We start from the raw sequence: 20,041 nt of genomic DNA on the forward strand, positions 1-20,041 counted from the left end.
GTCATAAATGGTACCTTAAGCTTAATTTAACTTTCATTAAATCTACTTAAATATAACAAAATATCAAACACATTTTAATTTCATAAAAATAAACATTATTGCTGCTGCGGAACCCTTCATGGGCGAGTCCAACTCGCACTTGGCCGATTTTTATTTATAATAATATTAGATGTGTTATCATCGGTCAGTCAAGGTTACAAATTACTTACTATTAAAATATAAAAGAACTGACTAAAAGAGATACCACGCAGTAAAAACGACGCGAGCCCACACAAAGCTCGGCTTTTAGCTAGTAACAAACTGTATTAAAGTTGGGTCAACTGCAGAATCAGGGTACTCTAAGGCACGTAATTAAAGCATCAAGGTATCTTTTCAGACGGGTCTTAAGAAGTCGAGCAGCGCTCAACTTCCCAAGCCGCACTCCAGCCAGAGCTTCTGCGATAATGACATGATATTCATGAATCTCTCTCACCTTGGACCTAGAGGTAAGACGTTAATAGCGTATGTTTCATTAGTAAAGGGTTGAGGCGGTAATCCTTTAAGGATCCGTATAGTTATTTTAATGATATTAGCGTTGCATAAATAAAAAATATATACAAGGTGTAACAAAAATAAGTGATTAATACTTTAGGGTGTATACGTGTTCCTTGTAGAGAGTTCACTGTGAAAGTAGCAGTGCTGAAAGACGATTTTTTTTTTCACTTTTGTAAGGGCCTGAGCGTCACGAGTTTCCCCATACAAAAGTGAAGAAAATTGTTGGTCTCTCAGCGCTGCTACTTTCACAGTGAACTCTCTATAAGGAACACGTACACACCCCAAAGTATTATCACTTATTTTTGTTACACCCTGTATATATTTGACACGCTTTTAAATGTTTGTGCTGTATGTAGGTAACGGAATATTTTAGCACGATTTTTACCTATATCCAGTAGTCTCATTAATCCAAAACTTAGCATAGGTATTAAGAGCCAACGACAATGCAACCATTTTTTAACATTTTTGACAAAAAACGCGTGTTTTTTAAATCAATAAATAAATATTGTTAAATATCTAACTTACAGATTTTAAACAAATACTTCCAGAATGCCGTTACTACTGGAACCTATCACCGTTTTTAGTTTTTAGGGTTCTGTACCCAAAGGGTAAAAACGGGACCCTATTACTAAGACTTCGTTGTCTGTCCGTCTGTCGGTCTATCTGTCTGTCTGTCTGTCGCCAGGCTGTATCTCAAGAACCGCTATAGTTAGACCTAAGGGGGGCTCCCATACAAAAAACACAGTTTTTGGCCTATTTTTGCTCTACAACGGTACGTAATCCTTCGTAGTTCGACTGTACGGTACGGTACGGTACTTGGTTTTTTTTTACTATTATTATTTGCAGTAAAAAATATTTCTGGTGCATCCAGTAAATTCTAAAGTATCGTCATTTAAATTCGTCCAGTTCTTATTAGGACCATAAACCATCATAGAAGTTAGAACATGATGGTCGTGAATTAATTTATCTGATGGTACATAATCTTTTAATAATAAACAGTACTGTAGGTAATAATTAATAACTAATTTCTGGTAGCTAGTTCGTGGTTGATGTAGCACATTGAAAGCATAATCCTAACCTCCCGTGAATTTCAATAAAGCTTAGCGAATTATTGATACTTAATGGTTTAAGCTTCAATCGATTTCAAATTAAAACAACCAAATCTCTATTTAACCGCCGACAGGAAAATAGGATGTTACAAGTTTGACTTGTCTGTCTGTCTACGTGCCTGTATGCCACAAACGTATAAGCATCTATAAATTCAATACGGTTACTCGACAAGATTGAGAAGACTTACGTCATGATCAAGAGTTTTCTTAGCAATATATTATGTAATTGATTGTACTGTCGGTTCTTGGTGGAAACTCATATTGAACACTAATAAAACACAATTTTTCGTGCACTTTTTAACCGACTTCCAAAAACCACAGCCGAACGTATAACCTCCTCGGGTTATACGTTCGGCTGTGGTTTTTTTTTATGTATGTTCAACGATTACTCCGCCGTTTGTGAACCGATTTTCAAAATGTTTGTTTTGTTGTATAGGGTATTACTCCAATTTGGTACCATGTTCAGAAAAGTGGTGACTTGATGATGGTGAAATCAAATGGAAACATATGATTTTTTTGGTTTTATATGAAGTATTCCAGGCATATGTTACCAAAAAGTAAGATTTTGCACCAGGATATACCATGGTTCGAAGGTGGTGAACAGAACTCCTTACTCCTTATAGATACATGTTTGGGGGTTTCGGCGTTGTCTTAAGAACTGAAAGCATACACTGCTATGCAAATTTCATTAATCATCATCATCATCACCACCATTCCACCATACATCCATGAGTAATCGAGGGAACTCCTCAAAATTTATATGGAAACATATAGTGACTTCAATTTTTTAAGAAGTATCCTAAGCAACCAAAAAGCAAGATTTTGCAATAAGATATACAATGGTTCCGAAGGTGCTAAGAGAACTCCGGATTCCTTATAAATACAAGTTTGGGGGTTTCGGAGTTGGTTTAAGAACTGAAAGCATATGCTACTATGCAAGTTACATTCATCATTATCACTACCACCAGTCACCACACCATGAATTATCTAATTATAATAACCCTTATTATTGGTACTATTTTAATCGTCTCTAGGAACGAAACCCGAATTTTTCGAACGATTTACAAAATTATAATGTTATTTCAATATAAATGATCTTGGTGTTTAGGTTACCAATTTAGCAATTTGATCATAAGATCTATGAGGTATGTTATTCTCCTTAAAATTTATAAGGACGATTATAGTTATATTTGAGCATAATATTATATTATGTTGAGCTGATGAGTTTCCATGAGTGTAATGATAGAAATAAATTCACTGAACAGTACTTTAGAGCCTTTAAAGACAGGCGTATGAACATTAATTTTATCATTGCTTGATTAAGAGCGAGCTGTCGGATCCAGTCACTAAGCATAACACATTAGTCTGTACAAAACCAGCTTATAAAATATGACTAAAAAGATTGAAATTATTATTTTTAACAAAAAATTAAAACCGACTTCCAGGGTAAAAACAATAATAATTTATAATGAACAAAAAAGTGTTCAATAATTCTTAGTCTTTAATGTGCCTTATGCATAACTCTCCTAAACCTCAACTATTTCTATGTACACAATCTTCATTATTTTGAAGTCGGTACCAGTCATATAAAAACATACATTTATAAATATTATTTATCTTTATCCTGCTTCCTGTTGCAATGCAATTAGAGAAATATTGCGAATTGCGAGCAAAATCAATTATATATTTTCTAGATTCCTCCTACGCAAAGTCTTATATAAATTCTAAAGTACAAATTGCTTTCCAATACCTGGAAATAAGACAAAGGAAGTTTAATAAGGTCTTACGAAGAAGTGTGGTCTAGAGTACACGTACTCTAGACCACACTTCTTCGTAAGACCTTATTAAACGTACGTACATGGTACCTATACGTATATGTATATTGCAATATCATTTGTAAATGTTTTTTTCTATAATTAGTAAGTATTTAATATCAATCTATCCGTACTATAATAATATTATGTAAGTAACATGAAATATCTCTACATTATGTTTTATAGGTCGGGGGTTCCCAAACTTATTTTGTCTATTGCCCACTTTGAGAACAAAATATTATGTTTTAGCGCCCATATAGTTTCAATTTAAAATGTATCCAGATGAAATAAATTACCACCTAAGCCTCTATACAATGCCCCTATCTTTCTTTGGGTCCCACGCCGCCCCCCTTTAGACCTTAAGCGCCCACTTTGGGAAAGGCTGTTATGCTGGCCATACACCATCCTTCCTGTCGTCCAATCGGCATGACGCTACCGATTGGACGATAGGAAGGGTGGTGTATGACCAGCATTAGGTCTACCTGAATCTGATGGCAAATTTTGATGGCAGATTTTCAAAAAACTATCCTTCATTATTGGATACATTTTTAGGGTTCCGTAGTTATATTATTTGCATATTTCACACACAGAATAAGTTACTATAAAGAAAAAAAAGGAGCAATTTTTTTTTTCAAATCACCCCGGTATTGCCAGAGTCAATTTATTTTCTCACTTTTTGCCATCAGATTTTGGTAGACCTATACCTCTTCAAGCTTACGCCGCTGAACAGATTTGTATTAATTAACACAGAATACTATGTATCTCGGGAAACTGAAAAGTATTTTACGATAGTTTTGATCACAGAAATATGTTCGATATCCGCGTGACAAACGAATTTCAGCTCAACAAAGTTGCAGGTAATAGGATTGTTTTCACGCTAGACAGACTAGCAGCACCAAAACATTCTGATATGACGCGGGAGAGACATGCCTCGGCACGAATGGGCCGGCTCGACCGGAGAAATACCACCTCCTCACAGAAGACCGGCGTGAAACAGCGCTTGCGCTGTGTTTCGCCGAGTGAGTGAGTTTACCGAAGGCCCAATCCCCTACCCTATTCCCTTCCCTACCCTCCCTTATTCCGTTCCCTTTCCGTCCCTACCTTCCCCTATTACCCTATTCCCTCTTAAAAGGCCGGCAACGCACCTGCAGCTCTTCTGACGCTGCGAGTGTCCATGGGCGACGGAAGTTGCTTTCCATCAGGTGAACCGTTTGCTCGTTTGCCCCCTTTTTCTTAAAAAAAAAACGTGTACAACATTTCAGATTTTGGTCAGTTTGGATCATTATGGGATGTCAGTTGTCACCTGTAGGCCTACTACGAAACCGTTTTGAGACTCAAACAATCGAACGAGAATGCCGCGTCCTGCACTAACAACGTCATTTCACGTTTGTTAGAGTAGGATGCGGCATTCTCGTTCGATTGTTTGAGTCTCAAAACGGTTTCGTGGTACAAGCCATGAACCGATTTCTATAAAGATTTTGTTTATTGTTTGTAACCGACTTCCAAAAAGGAGGAGGTTATTTATTAATATTTTGACGTTTGTTTGAATAAGCCTCAAAACTACCTGCTGAATACATTCAGCAGGTAGTTTTGATTTTTTTTTGCCATTTGGCAATGTTGTTTAATTTTTCAAATTACAATTTGAAAAATTAAACAACATTGCCAAATTAAACAATAAACAAATCACCTAAATCTGTAATTCTAGCCTACAACCAGGTTTGCAAATAAAGTCTTTGGATCTTTGAAGTCTTCCAAGAAGAACCAACAAAACGAACATTCGGCTTTAATAGCACTATTCCATCGTGTTAGCCATAAACTTATAATGCAGTATATAAATAAGTCTATGGTGTTAGCTATTTGAATAAAACTGAAAATATAATAATATGCAACTCGTGAATCGTGATCCAACCGCGTTTGAAATTCTTGCTAATTAAATGTCAAACGTGGTTGCGCATACTGATGGAATATTATTCAGAATTCTAATATTAGTGACACCTATCTATCTATATATTAATACGTGAGCCAAAAACTTTGTATCCCTTTTGACAAAAAATGGGGAAACCTAGGTGAATGAAATTTTGCACAGTTATAGTTTATATTATGGTGAAGGAGTACATCGAGCTGTTAATGTTATTTAGAAATTATGCTTTTATCATACATTTTTTAACAAATAAAACATTACACACACTACAACACACACACACTAGGAAAAATGATTTTTGAGTGACAAGCCTATACATACGAATTATACTCTTTTATTTATGGTTGAAGTCTGTTGACAACAAGATGACAAGTTGAAAATGGATTATAGTTTTTTTTATTGAATCTGAGATACTATTTAGACAATGCTTACACGGCCAGTCTAAGATCAGCTGAGTCCCAAAGACAAGAGTTGAATAAAATATGATAAAGTCAATATTTTTTTTTACAAAATATAGGTAGTAGTCCTAATGTCGTTGAAACTAAGGTCGAATTTCGACCATTGGGCGATCTCTAGTTTAATTAATATCGTGTTACATTATGATCATTAGACCGTAATGTGGTTTTCAATTATCTCAGTTAGCAATATATCGAAAACTTGTATATCTTTGTTTTGATATAATAGTACAGTGCTTCCAAAGTGATAATGCGCATAGTCGTAATTTTTCGGCAATGATCGTATTTCTCGAGCGTCGGAACTCGGAAGTCAACGAGGAACACATACACACCCTAAAGTATTATCACTTGTTTTGTTTCACCTTGTATAGGAGAGGTTGGAATTTTGAAGTGATAACTTCTTTAATGGCGTTGAGCGCTTTTGTGGGATGGGTAAAAACTGTTAAACTCGCGTTAGATTCTCGTGCTGATCGAAAAACCGTAAGACGGTTGGAGAGTAGTGTTGTAACATCGAAATCGATTAATTGAACAATCGATTGTTTTTTTTTTCGATTGTCGATATTTTTTAATCGATTGTAAGGGTTTCGATTAATTAAAGAAATCGATTTTTTAAAAATCGTTTTTCATAAGAAATGGGTTAAAAAAAATAATGCACAACGTTAATAATCAAGTTTTCACTTGTACCGGCACTCCCGGAGTGCAACCCGTCTTTTTTTTTTTGATTCGGTCGCTGCGCTCAAAGCCCGCGATAAAAGTTGTGCAATAGCTTACAAAATCTACGACCGGTGACCCGTTTGCTCGTTTGCCCCCTTCTTTCATAAAAAAAAGGTGGAAGTTCTCCGGTCTAGCCGGCCCATTCATGCCGAAGCATGGCTCTCCCTACGTATAAACCACCTTTTTTGATAGTCGGTTAAAATCTTTACCAGATGACTCAATGGACAGCGACGGTTGTGGTGAGTCGTCGTGCTACGCTAGCGGCGACGTCGGCGGCGGATGGAGGGAATCCACCACCGACATATCGCCGCTGCCCAAGATGGAGCTCACGAGACCACCGTCGTGTGCTGGGTAAGGACTTTGACAGGTTATGGAGTAAGAGAAAAAACAACAGGTTGCAAGGAAAATGTGCATGGTAAGGACTTGTGACAGGTAATGTAGTAAGAAGAAAGAACAATGGGTTGCGAGGAATCACACGAATGTGCACGGTAAGGGCTTTTGACGATAGAGCAATGATATTCTAGTCAACTTAGACATATTTTGAGGTTGCATTAAATCATAAATGAGTGAGAAAAAAACAAAGCGGTCAAGGGAGTGCCGGCAGAACGAACCAGCATGGTTCGTTCTTCGGTCAGGCATAGAGTTTCCTGGTTGTAAAAAAGGGATGAAAGGGTCTAGTCTCCCACCGCCTTACAAATTTTTACACGTCACGTGTATCGAGTTTAAATTTTTTTACGTAAAAATCCTTTTTTTTACTGTGTAAAAATGACGAGTTAAGAGTCCGCATACGAAATTTTGCCGATTTCGCTGATTAACAGACGTGATTTAAAAGTTAAAATACAGTATTTCTATAAGTTTTAATGCACAACATGTAAGATCATTTCAATTATAATCTAATGTTAGAGCTAGATTTTTGTTTTTTTTAAGTATTTTTAAATAATCCAACTCAAACCCGCGACAGTTTTGTGATTTTTGCTGTAAAAGGTTTAGAATATCACCTGTTTATAAGGTTTAGAATATCACCTGTTTATGGATTGTATTGACGTCTTAACGGTTTGAAAAAATACAATGTACTGTTGAGAAAGTCGTCTATACAATGTTGGAATTACTTTTTACCACTTTAATATGAAATAGTTGAGTAAAAAAATATGTAACTCGGCAAAATTTTAGAGAAAATGGGCAAAGAATTGCTGTTAATTTCGGCAACTTGGGGCTGTAATTCATAAAAAGAAAACGACAGAAATAATCTATAGATAAAATTCTGTCCAATTCGAGAAAAAAGAAAAAAAAGAAAAGTAAATTGTGCCAAAAAACACGATTCAAAACAACCTAAATCTTACATTAGCCTTGCGGCGAGTAATATAATGTGAGATTTAGGTTGTTTTGAATCGTGTTTTTGGCACAATTTGTTTTTTTTTTCTTTTTTCTCGAATTGGATAGAATTTTATCTATATAGATTATTTCTGTCGTTTTCTTCAAAATTTCGGCAAAATTTCGTATACGGACTCTTAAGCGCGGCTAATTTTCAAAATATGCTATTAGGATTGTTATGACCTTAGAAAAGAAGCATCAAATAGCTTTAACAGGCAGTGTAAAAGCGCGCGACACGAGACTGATAAATGAAATTGCTGCCACGTAACCACGTAACTCAACTCCGAAATGTCATACGTATCCTAAAAACGTTTAAATCAAACACTTATTAAATTCCTCGTAATATTAATTTCGTTTTTCCTTTTTGGAAAATGTGCTTTGTACAATCATATGAATTTTCGCATTTGGTAAAAGTTTGTTAAAAACGCTCTGCACAGAGTAATTTTCACTGAACACGAGTGTTTGAACACATAGAGCTGCGAGTTTTGAAAGCGTTGTAAATGTCTCTGAATTTTAATGACCAGGGACCGTATTCTCAGACGTCCAATATCGTTTCGATCGCGGGTCGTCTCACTCGCGAGGGCGACAAGTGCTCACGCAAGTGAGATAGCCTGATCGAAATGATATTCAACTCCTGAGAATCAGACCCCTGCATGTTCCACATAGTTCATGGAATTCTAAGTTGCCGTAAACAAAAAACATGAAAATATGTGAGTTAGTTTATGAAATATTTAAAAGTGATATTAAACTTTTAACATTATAAAGTTTGTGGAATGCGCTGCAGTACCTGGTGATCAACAATCCAACTTCTAACAAAATGAAAAACGTATTGAATAGGACGGAAACAGACATCCGACTCCGAACTTTTTTTGCCGACTCGCCTGCAGCACTACTGACAGGAAAAAATATAAGGAAATAGCAGTGGCACTCAACCTTTTTCATACGGTCCACAAAAATGTATTACACAACCAAAACTTTTTGGGTTAAAAAATAAAGTTCTTTGAACTTAGCGATTTTCACGACTTTCACGACGACTTTGATCTACTTTGCCGGTAGGTGTATTTCCAAAATGGTTTAACTTCACGCGGGCCACCGTATATCGGTGTGTCTCGGCGGGCCGCAGGTTGAGTCTATTAATTTAATCATGGTATCTAATAATATATTAAGTTTAATGGATGTAACTTGTAAGCTAAAGTTTACTTATGTGTTGTCTTTGTCTTGTCAACTTGTCAACAAGCTCATACTAATATCTCCTCAATACAAAATCTACTGAGTCATATTTGGTAATACTTTACAGCATAGCTAATTAGTTATTACATTGCATTAGGATCGAGATTAAGGTAAAGGCCATAAAAGCATTGCCTAGAAATTATAACTATGTCTTTAATTTATTGGCAAATGTTACGTAAATATTTATCACGATATGTCCTATAGAGTAAATTCACAGCAGCTGACGGACCTACGTAATTAGGTCGCAGTATGTCAAATCCAGCCGATGCGAGTTGCGACACAGCACGACCATGGAATTGACATAATCGAACCAAATGACGTAGGTCCGCAATCTGACTATGAACAAATTTTTCGATAGTACTATCAGAGAAGTTGATTCCTAAGCAGATGGCGGACCTAAGTAATTTGATCGCGGTCAAACCTATGCGACCAATCACAGCTAACATTGACGCGGACCAAATGACGTAGGTCCGTCAACTGCCTAGGAATCAATTTCCTCGATGGTACATCTAGTCGCAATGAAAAATTAAGCGATACGCCGGACTACTCTCTGGATAAATTAAAACGTCGATGAAGTGAAAAATTAAGTTAAATGAATTAAATTTTTTTCCCTCATAGTTGGACAAACCTTGTAAGTTACTTATTTCACCAAATGGTTAATATACCTTGCTATACATAAAGTCGATATTATTAGGGTTCCGTACCCAAAGGGTAAAAACGGGACCCTATTACTGAGACTTCGATGTCTGTCCGTCTATCTGTCTGTTTGTCTATCTCCAGGCTGTATCTCAAGAACCACTATAGCTAGAATTGAGACTTCTTAAATGTTCACAGGTTGTGTATTTCTAGTGCCGCTATAACAACAAATAAGTACTAAACAAAATAAAGTTAATATTTCAAGGGGGGCTCCCATACAACAAACGTGATTTTTTGGCCTTTTTGGTTCGTAATCCATAATGGGGGAGTTTCAAAAAAATAATACAACAGATAAAATTTCACTAAAAATAATAACTTTCAAATAATGCGGTTTTGAGATTTTAGTTATAATAGTATGTTACAATTTTTTTTAATATCATATTTTTTCGTGACTAATAGACTATTTACTAGTAAAAAAATCAAAAATTTGTGAGTTAGTATCAAATTTGTGTCCGTTTTGTTACCATAATCAAAGTTGAATGGAAATAAAACTATAATATATTTTAAAACTATAATATATTTTGAGAATCTGATCTTTTATTGAAATAATACAGTTCTTTTACGGCACTTACATAAAAGATTAAGACACTGCACATTTTAAAACAGTTTAGAAAATCCAATATTTATTCGGGTTTGTTACTGTTGTACCAAAACTACGTCTATTTTTGATAGTGCTTTCTCAAAAATTGAGCTGTTTAAAATCTGAATGCAATTAAAAACGCTAAATATTAATTGTTTTTAGCTAATACACGTGACATAATATCTCATAAGATAGAAATTTACGCCAAAATCTTAAAAATACCTTAAAAAATTGCAGGGACAGTAACAAAACCGACGGTAACAAAATTTTAGGGCATAGTGTAAAAGACCTTAGAATTCAATATTATATTAAAATTAGTAATTATTTTTTCTTAACTCCACTCGTCTATTCTTGCATCTGCCTCAGCTGGATTCAGTTCCGTTATGTTGTTCTTTTTTTATTTACCTAATCTTCGTAAAATTTTCTTTAATCTCCTCTGGATTTTATTTTTTTAACCTCTCAATATACCTATTTGTGAAACAAAAATTTTAAACAAACTATCAGCTATCTTTAACTTTACAAAAATTGTATAAATTTAAACTTCTTACATAATTTTTCACTTTAAAAATCCACAGTGTAAGACTAGCTTTATGCTTTCGGTTGCTTGTAGTAACAAAACCGAGGTAACATAATGCGTCAACCTTACATTCAAAGATGTGTAAAACTTTTTCTGTTTTACGCTGAATTAAACTACACACACTTACTTTTAGTTTAAAAATCAGTACATCTTTACAAACTATTAAGTTTCAAATAAAGATAGTAAAAAGTATCAAACAATCGTAACAAACCCTACCCATCAATTTTGGTCCTGTCCAACTGGTCACACATTTCTTTGCACCACCGAAAAAATTACACAGCCATTCCGTATTAAAATGGTCCATCCTACTGAATATTAGTTTCGCCATAATCAGGACACAAAAAATATAATTATGATGGTAGAATGTTATCATAAAAAATATGGTAAAAAAACTGAAATGTCCGGAAATAGCATATTCCGGAAATAGCATATAACAGATAATTGCAAATTTAAATGGATTAAAATAGTCTTACGCCTAAAATTGAGCCTTAAGAGTAAAGAAGATGGGTCATTTAACAAAAAAAAAAAACTATAGAATATGTCAAGTAGTTCCAGACAATTTTAATTTAATTCAGTTGGAAGTTTGAAATTGTTACTGGGGACACTGGAAAAAGAGAGGGTTGATACATTATATCACCATAATTTCTTTCTTCTTTCTATTTGAATTAAGTTTTTAATTAACTAAAATAAAGTACCAATGGACACTCTTTCAGTAACTTTATAAATAAATACCAAGAATGGTCAAAGTTTTTAATAAAATAATTATTAAAATGAAGGACATGCCAAAATGGCTGTTGTATTATTTTTTTGAGACACTTTAATGCTTCACAAAATTATATACATGTACTTTAATTTTTAAAAATAAAATTATTAATAATCAAGGGGGGCTCCGATACAAAAAACACTATTTTTTTCCTACTTTCGCTCTACAACGGTACGGAACTCTTCGTGCGCGAGTTCGACTCGCACTTGGCTAACTATTTAAGGCGCTCCCTCTACGGAGATGCCGTAAATTACCGTTTTTAGAGCCTTATAAGTTTAAATAACTCATAATTTAAAAGCTACATAATTATAATAAAAAAATACACCAATAATCTTCAGTATATTATGAACATTACTTTCCTCGTTATTAATTTCCTATTTTTGTTTATTATACTCATGATATTATGTTTATTCGCTTCCAAAGTAATACCAATTTGTTAAAGTTCAAGCACACTTTCAGTATCTCCCTAGTATTTACAAATTACTTTTATTTGAAACACACGCCAATAAGTCGATAATTTCATTAACTATATATTCCCCGTTCGAATTTTTTAGGTAAATGTTGAACTAAGATAAGTAAAAAATAGGGTTTTAGTGCGATCTCGACAACGCGGCAAATGTATGGTCAAGGTCGTTTGCGCGGGGGATGACGTTTGCATAGCGCAGGGGCCACCAAATGGCGGACCGCGATACGCATCCGGACCGCCCCCGCCCCATTGTGTACGGACCAAGCATGTTCGAAGATGATCTTCGTTCCTCTTAGGACTTCAACACCTCCAGGATTTAATGTCAATATCTATAGCATGCACCAATATTTCATTCCTCCTCCTCCTCAATGGTTACATTTGTCATTGATATCATAAAAAATACCTTTGTGATTTCCGTAATTACCTATGTTTTTTTTTTTATAATATAACCTTGACTGAAACTAATTGGTGACCCCTGGCATAGCGTCGCGGGCTTTAAGCGCGGCGAGCACAGAAATAAATCAAGATAGAACGGCGACGCGCGTGCGTTGCTAAGGAATCGCTCGTGTCAATTTTTGCTTTGCTTTTAGCTAGAACAAATAACTTACCCGTGGAAAGAAATACCTCCTTTTGACCGATTCACTTTCGTACTTCTGTTTTTACAACTAGACACTGCACAGTGAGGCATTTTTGCACAACCGCTCCGGTGTAATCAAGTCGAGACGTGCGCGCTGACTGAATGAACGTTCAATGAATCTTGCACGACAGAGCATGATTGAAACACGCGTACTCCACCCGCTTAGCCGTTCTATCTTGATTTATTTCTGTGGCGACGACCGACGATTGGCGATGCACACAAAACGGAAAAACGAAGCTGCTGGCGTCCCTTTTTTAGTGGCACCAGCACCCTGGGCGCTGAAGAAATTTCACCCATGGCGCTAGTATTGCTAAAACCGGATCGATAGGCAATCATAGAATCGTCTATGACTGCTAAATTGTCCATTCTATAGACAGCTTATGAATGGGAATTATGTCTTTTATAACAGTTCTTAGAAGGATCCAAATATTATATATATATATATATATATATATATATATATATATATATATATATATATATATATATATATATATATATATATATATATATATATATATATATATATATATATATATATATATATTTATATATCTATTACCAAATATTATATTCAATATCATAGCTGTTGCCACTTTAAGCTCCATTCGAAGCTCTCCGAAATCGTATCGTGTCGAAAAAAGTGTCGGGTTGGACGAGACATATTAAATAAAGGAAGAATTATCCTTGGTGGACATATTAAATAAAGAAAAATATATCCTTGGTGCGAAAAATCTAAATAATAAAATAACAAAAAATGGGGTGAACAGTCCATAGACGGCCCCAATTTTATAATAAAAAAAAGAAAGAAAGAAATGTACTTTATATTTAGTAAAACAATAATTTTGTAATAAAATAAAAATAAAAATTAAAGAAATATTTTAAAACCGAATCTACCAAATAGGTGTACACCAAAACATAATAATTATTATAGTGGCTTATTCCATAAAACTCGGTCGCAGCAATGATTTCAGTAGGCGCCTTAACTTGTAGTTTACTTAAAAGTACTTTTATTCCCGGGAATCAGAGGATTAAATAGGGAATGTACAATACCCGCGCCGCCGTAGGTTTCAGCGCGAATGATGATTGATGAATGATGAATGATGACAGCCACTATACCAGTCTCTATATTTTTAAGGCCACGAAAGTAAACAACATCAAAAAAGTCCAACTCCACTGTACAGATATCGAATAACGAGTGTATTTTCACAGGTATCGCTTCTAAAAATATACCTAAATAAAAAATCCAGTTCGATAAAAATCAGCCCACGCCGGTTGAGCTCTCTGGGGTTGCATCGATTTGTTGTGTAAAGGTCAAAGGTGACGCCCGGGCTAATGCGTAGCTGCACCCGACCTTGTTTTGTAACGGGTTATCCCGTTAACAACTTAACCCGTACGTTGCCGATAATGGGTTATTGCCTTAATAACTTAACCCGTACGTTGCTGGTAATGGGTTAACCCACGTTACCGGTAATGGGTTAACCCGTACGCTACAGATAATGGGTTAACCCGTACGCTACTGCAGGTAATGGGTTAACCCGCACGTACCTGTAATGGATAAAAGGTGTCACATTACATTGTGGCCGCTGACAACGTCATTATTTACAAATTAAGCCGCGCCATGATTAAACTTTAATTTAAAAAGGGTTTGACAGATGTTTGACAAAAATATTATGTAAGAAGCTTAAGTCAGCAAACAACAAGGGGGTATTCGACAAATCTCACGTATTTTTTTTCTCATTATTATGAAAAATATATAAGTACCATTTTGGTCCATTTCATCATGGTATGCTTAAGATTAAATCAGAAAATTAAAAAAAAAACATCTCAAGTAATTTGTGGACCTTTAATGTGAGTGCAGTAATAAGATTGATGGAAATCAATCAGTTAATCAGTTTAACAGTTGACCTGGTAGACAATGGCGATAGTGAAGTCAATCGTTACTAATCTACTAATTGTTGATCCACTCTGACCATTTCATTTGCAATCAAGTCTCCTTTGATGATTATCATGCCTACATGCATTTTGGATCCTAAACTGTAGCGGTGATGTGTAACAAAACTAAGTGATTATACTTTAGGGTGTGTATGTGTGTGTCAATTTACTGTGAAAGTAGCAGCGCTGAAAGAGCAATTTATTTTGTGATTGGATTGGTATGGGCAAGCGCCCGCCCTGGCGTTATGAAATTTGTCCAGACAAAAGTTTAAAAGTATCTTTCAGCGCTGCTTCTTTCACAGTCACCTCTGAACAGGGGATTCATACACATCCTAAAGTATTGTCAATTTGTTTTGTTACACCCCGTATATTGTGTTTGCTCATCTCTACTGTCTACTTTTAAACGTTATCCGACTTCCAAAAAAGAAGAGGTTAAATTATGTTGGTTTGTTAATAATTTTTTATTTCATATAAAAAAGTATTATCAATTTGTTTTGTTACACCCCGTATATTGTGTTTGTTCATCTCTACTTTTAAACGTTATCCGACTTCCAAGAAAGAAGAGGTTAAATTATGTTGGTTTGTTAATATTTTTTTAAACTCAATGTAAACAGTAGTATCAAAAATCTAAATTGTAATTATTGTCTTTTAGCTTTTAGATAACAATCAAAATATTTCAAAGGGACGTGTCACATGACCCTCCCGAAGTCTATGACGTAATAACTACGTGTGTCTTATATTTTGGTAAGTATTTTGTCTATTGCAATTCGTGACCATTCTGGCCTCCTCTTATGTCTACCTCTCCTTAATCTGTGACCCTCCTCAAAATTAAGCATAGTATAGTCATAGTTTTAAATTGGCAACTAGTACGACATGCGTCTACGGAGTCGCCAATTTAAGAATGCAATGTTAAGCCTCTTCCTCACGTCTTTACGTCAAAGAAAACTTGTTTTCCTTTGTTCCAATTATGCTGTTTTTTTATTATTAATACGAGAATAGAATAGTGTTCTAGCAATACTTTTTTTTTTACAAAACAAAGAGATAATGTTGAAATCGAGTAGGTTTTTTTTTTTGGTGAGTGCAGCTGCTGAAAAATTTTCCGGGTATTGCCTAAACGCTGGGAAATGAACAAAAACATGCACCTGCTCATTAACGAGGATCTAACATTCCATTAAAATGTAGCTATAATTCAACGTAACCCGGGCGAAGCTCTATCGATTTTAGCCGATAGGTGAATATGTGCTTAGTTGAAAAACCTTCCGTAAATAATATTTAATTAAAGCGAAAAAGAATCATTACGCGGCTTTGATCCTTGCTTTCAGTATTGTTACGAAGCAATTCCAACCTTATTTCGTATATTTACAGTTCACAATCGCTAGTATTTTCGATTCTGGAAATGTGATCCTACCGAAATATAAGCGTGCCTTAAATTGAACTTTATCTCGTGTATTAACGGCTGAAATTCGCTTGTATCTCGTGTGTGGTCAGCCTATAATTAAAAAATGGCCCTCAATTTTTATTTGTGAGGCATCGTATTGTTTGCAGGAGGAGATGCCTCGAAAGGAATGCCACAAAGGAATTTTGACGCTTTTGTTTTGTATGAAAGATATTGGCATTTTTCTATAACAATGGAACAAGGCATTAGAGTAAACTAGTGTAACTTAATCTGCTTTTCTCAGAGTTTTCTTTCATAAGAAAATAACAAAGAGCTGTCTTAAGTTACAAAGTATCAGATAGTGGCTGTCTAGCAGAAACAGTAGACTGTGTAGGTGGACACTGGACACTGGACAGGTATGTTTTAAGTTTAACAATATGTACTGAAGAAGTTCATGAATAGGTATAAGGTACTTACCTCAATCATTTTAGACGCAAAATAACAAAAAAAAAAAATCCGACACAGCCACTTTGTGGAGAGTCTGTGCTTACATCAGAATAAAAAGAAAAAAACGCAATCCTTATAGATTCGTCATGTCTGTATGTCTGTCCGTCCGTACTCCGTAGGTATTTCACAGCTAATTTTGAAAAACCTGACTACTAGTTAATATAAAACTTCACTGGACTTCCATGAATATTTTTTGGCTAAAATTAGCCAAATTGGTTCAGCTATTCTTGAGATAAAGCGAGACTAACAAAATGGAAAATTTATTTTTATTTTAAAACTAGCTGTCCCGGTGAACTTCGTGTCACTTTAAAACCTTCCCTGCACTTCTACGAATATTTAAAGACTAAAATCAGCCCAATCCGTCCAGCCGTTTTCGAGTTTTAGCGCGACTAACACATTTGAAAATCTATTTTTATATATATAGATTTTATTCGGTATACCGGCAAAATATTATATCATATTGGCGTCGATATCATTATATTGGGAATTTGCAAGTAACAGTATACAACGTGACATTTTAGTGGTAGTTTTCCCACAGCAGGACGATTAATATTGTGGAACCTTTAGTAGTTCCACAGTTCCTACTAGTTACTACCTACTATCGAATCATGCAAGTTATTTTTTGAAAATAAAAAATACTTATTCTGTACGACGTACGTGGCAAATTTATGCCGATAGGCGCGAGCGACAATGAACTGGCCGAAATTTATTCACGATTTGAATAAAAAAAATCTATTGTACTACTTAGATATAATCATTTTACTGCCGGAAAACAACCATTAAAATGTCACATAGTATATATAATGAACAATTAAGCCTTTGCATGAAGTAAGTAAATAAAATATGTATAACTTTGAAACGATTACATCGTATTCCGTTTGAGCTATATTTAGACTGAGCGAAAGGCTCCATCGATCGGTACCCAATATTGAATAATACTATTTGCTGTAAGTTCTGTGAAAATTATGTATTTCCTCATTCCCAGGGCAATGGGGCCTTTGCAGGAGCTAACGACCAAATGTCGCGTGTGTGTCGCGCGCGAATGATCCTGAACCATTTTCCCCCACTTTGTTAGCGGAAATAAAATCCCGTTGAAACTATGCATTTTTCCGTGATAATAAGTACATACATATTTAAGTCTATATCTTTCCCCGTATCCTGCTCCTTAACCGGTTAGGCGTGAATCAAGGAAAGTAGGGTCTACTTTAAAAAATATATATTTTTAGGTAGTGGACATTTTACATTCTATTTTCTACCTATTGTTGTTATTTTTATACTAGGCGACTGGAAAAAATTATAATAAGTCGCTCTTTTTTTTTTCATAAATTTTCTAAAATTTTTTAACTGTTCAGCAATTATATTCTTGTTGAACCCCAGAGTTTCGAGAACCTTATAGTTTTATCGTAATATCTGGTGTAGTTACTTATATTATATGCGGCTTCTTAAAGAACTAACTTTCAAAATAAAATATTTTAATCAACTTGCTATTAATTTTTAGGAATAAATGGTTATAAAAATAGTATATAATATCTGCTTGATCAAATTAATTAATTGGACTAAACAGTAGACTAAACATATTGTTTTTTTTTTAATAAAAATTTCGTTTCACTAATACATACCTATTACCTACCATGCACAGGAATGTTTGCAAAAACATAAATAATAATAAAATATCTTCAAGCAAAAACCTACAGAGGCGACCGGAGGGAAAAATAAAAATCTGAAAAAACGTTTAAAACATATAATTCAATAATAAATATCAATGAAAACAGTATAAAATTATAATAATAAACAATAAAATAGGATAAAGTAATTTAAAAATTAATTAAATTTTAGATTTAAAAACAAATTTACGCATCAGGAAATCATATTATTTTTTATGACGAAAATTATAAAAATGTTAAATGTTAGAGAAGAATACCAAAATAAAATGTTATAGTTCCGCCCTATAACATTTTATTTTGGTATTCTTCGAAATAAAAACGCCGCGAAGAAAATTTTACTTCGTAAAATTTAGAACTTCGCAATAATGAAATGGCGAATAACAGACAAGACAAGCAAATAGTTAACAACATCAAACACCAAAAATTCTAATTACTTACGCAGATACAATAATTTGGGAACGCACGCAAAAGTTGTGACATTAAAATGCCAAAGTTACATTCAACAAGTTGGCTCAAGAAGCGCGGGATCTTGCGGCGTCATATTTATTTAGAGAATGACGCGAGGCGGTTATTTTACGCACGATTCCGAAATTTCTCGTAATTTACCCGTATTAAATTTTACTGACCTAAACTTTATCCGACGATGCCTACGATAAGTTGTTAAACAATGGAGTCGTGAAATGTACTGAGATGAGCGCAGCGATGTGCCGGCAGCGCAGCTGCATATAGACTGCATCTATCTAGGTACACTTACAGCGCTATTAAAATACGGCCAACCTATATATCTGCCTGTTCAAGTTCATGTTTGTTTATGTGCCCCTATATTTTTCTCAATCCGAAAAATTATGCACTAATTAATTCTGTCGCATTTCTAAAAATCTAATAACTGCATAGGCTCATAATAATGTGTGTTTTTTTATCCAAAAAATCTGAAGTGAACATTTCTAGCCGACATTAACTCTACGGACGATACTCGTTAATTTTCAAATATTTTTAATATTAAATTTCATGGGGTCATAAAGCATAAAAGAAATTAACGATGAGGCATGTCGTGTGATTTCAATAGCATCCGTTAAGCTGGAAGTAGGTCAGATCGGTCGAGCTGCGCGCGCGTGCGCGGGGCGGCGCGCATCCCCGTGTGGCAGACCGCGGTGAGACGCAGTAAGTGTTTCGCAGTTAGGTCGCCGTCTTCACGTCCGGTAACTAGAGTCGGCCGGTGAGTGAGGTGACGTGTCCGCGACGATAGATGTTAGTTAGGGCATGCATGCTTACTCGTGAATTGACCCGCAATGTCCTTTCCTCGTGGGAGTGTCTGATTGTAGGATGAGATGGTGTTGAGCTAGGAGGATGCGGCGGCTGGAGATGCAGGGCGGGCAGGAGGGGCGGGAGGGCACCATGTCTCGGAGTGAGTCCACGGTGAGCCGGTGCACTCCGCACACACCCCTGGGGCCGCCGGACTCCGTGAGCGTGGACTCGAACCCTATGCCGACCATATACCGGTAACGTTGTTTGAGGTTGCTGGGGGGAGACATTGCGCAATCGGCTCGGCTCGGGTCGATGGTGCATGGCATATGCGCATATGCACGCGCCAGGTCATCCCATTAGTTTGCAGCTTCTCCCTCCGGTGGTGGGCACCGCTCGGCGCACTGCGATCGACGCATGCGAGTAGGCACGACGCAATCTTTGGACAATG

The 20,041-nt window shown here is 35.5% G+C and overlaps 1 protein-coding gene across 4 annotated transcripts in view; it reads left to right on the forward strand.

The window, feature by feature from the left end:
* The first annotated feature begins 381 nt into the window (after window positions 1-381).
* LOC121739443 (voltage-gated potassium channel subunit beta-2) overlaps window positions 382-20,041 on the forward strand; it is a 32,238-nt gene continuing 12,578 nt past the window's right edge. For 2 of the 4 annotated variants that reach the window (XM_042131925.1, XM_042131926.1), the window contains exon 1: window positions 19,504-19,847. In XM_042131925.1, coding sequence (XP_041987859.1) covers window positions 19,696-19,847 — 152 coding nt within the window. In that variant the 5' untranslated portion in view covers window positions 19,504-19,695. Of the gene's footprint in view, window positions 486-6,759; window positions 6,899-19,462; window positions 19,848-20,041 lie in introns of those variants that run through there. The other 2 variants (XM_042131924.1, XM_042131928.1) reach the window with 2 other exon arrangements.

This window comes from Aricia agestis, chromosome Z, assembly GCF_905147365.1.
Source record: "Aricia agestis chromosome Z, ilAriAges1.1, whole genome shotgun sequence".
Lineage (NCBI taxonomy): Eukaryota > Metazoa > Arthropoda > Insecta > Lepidoptera > Lycaenidae > Aricia > Aricia agestis.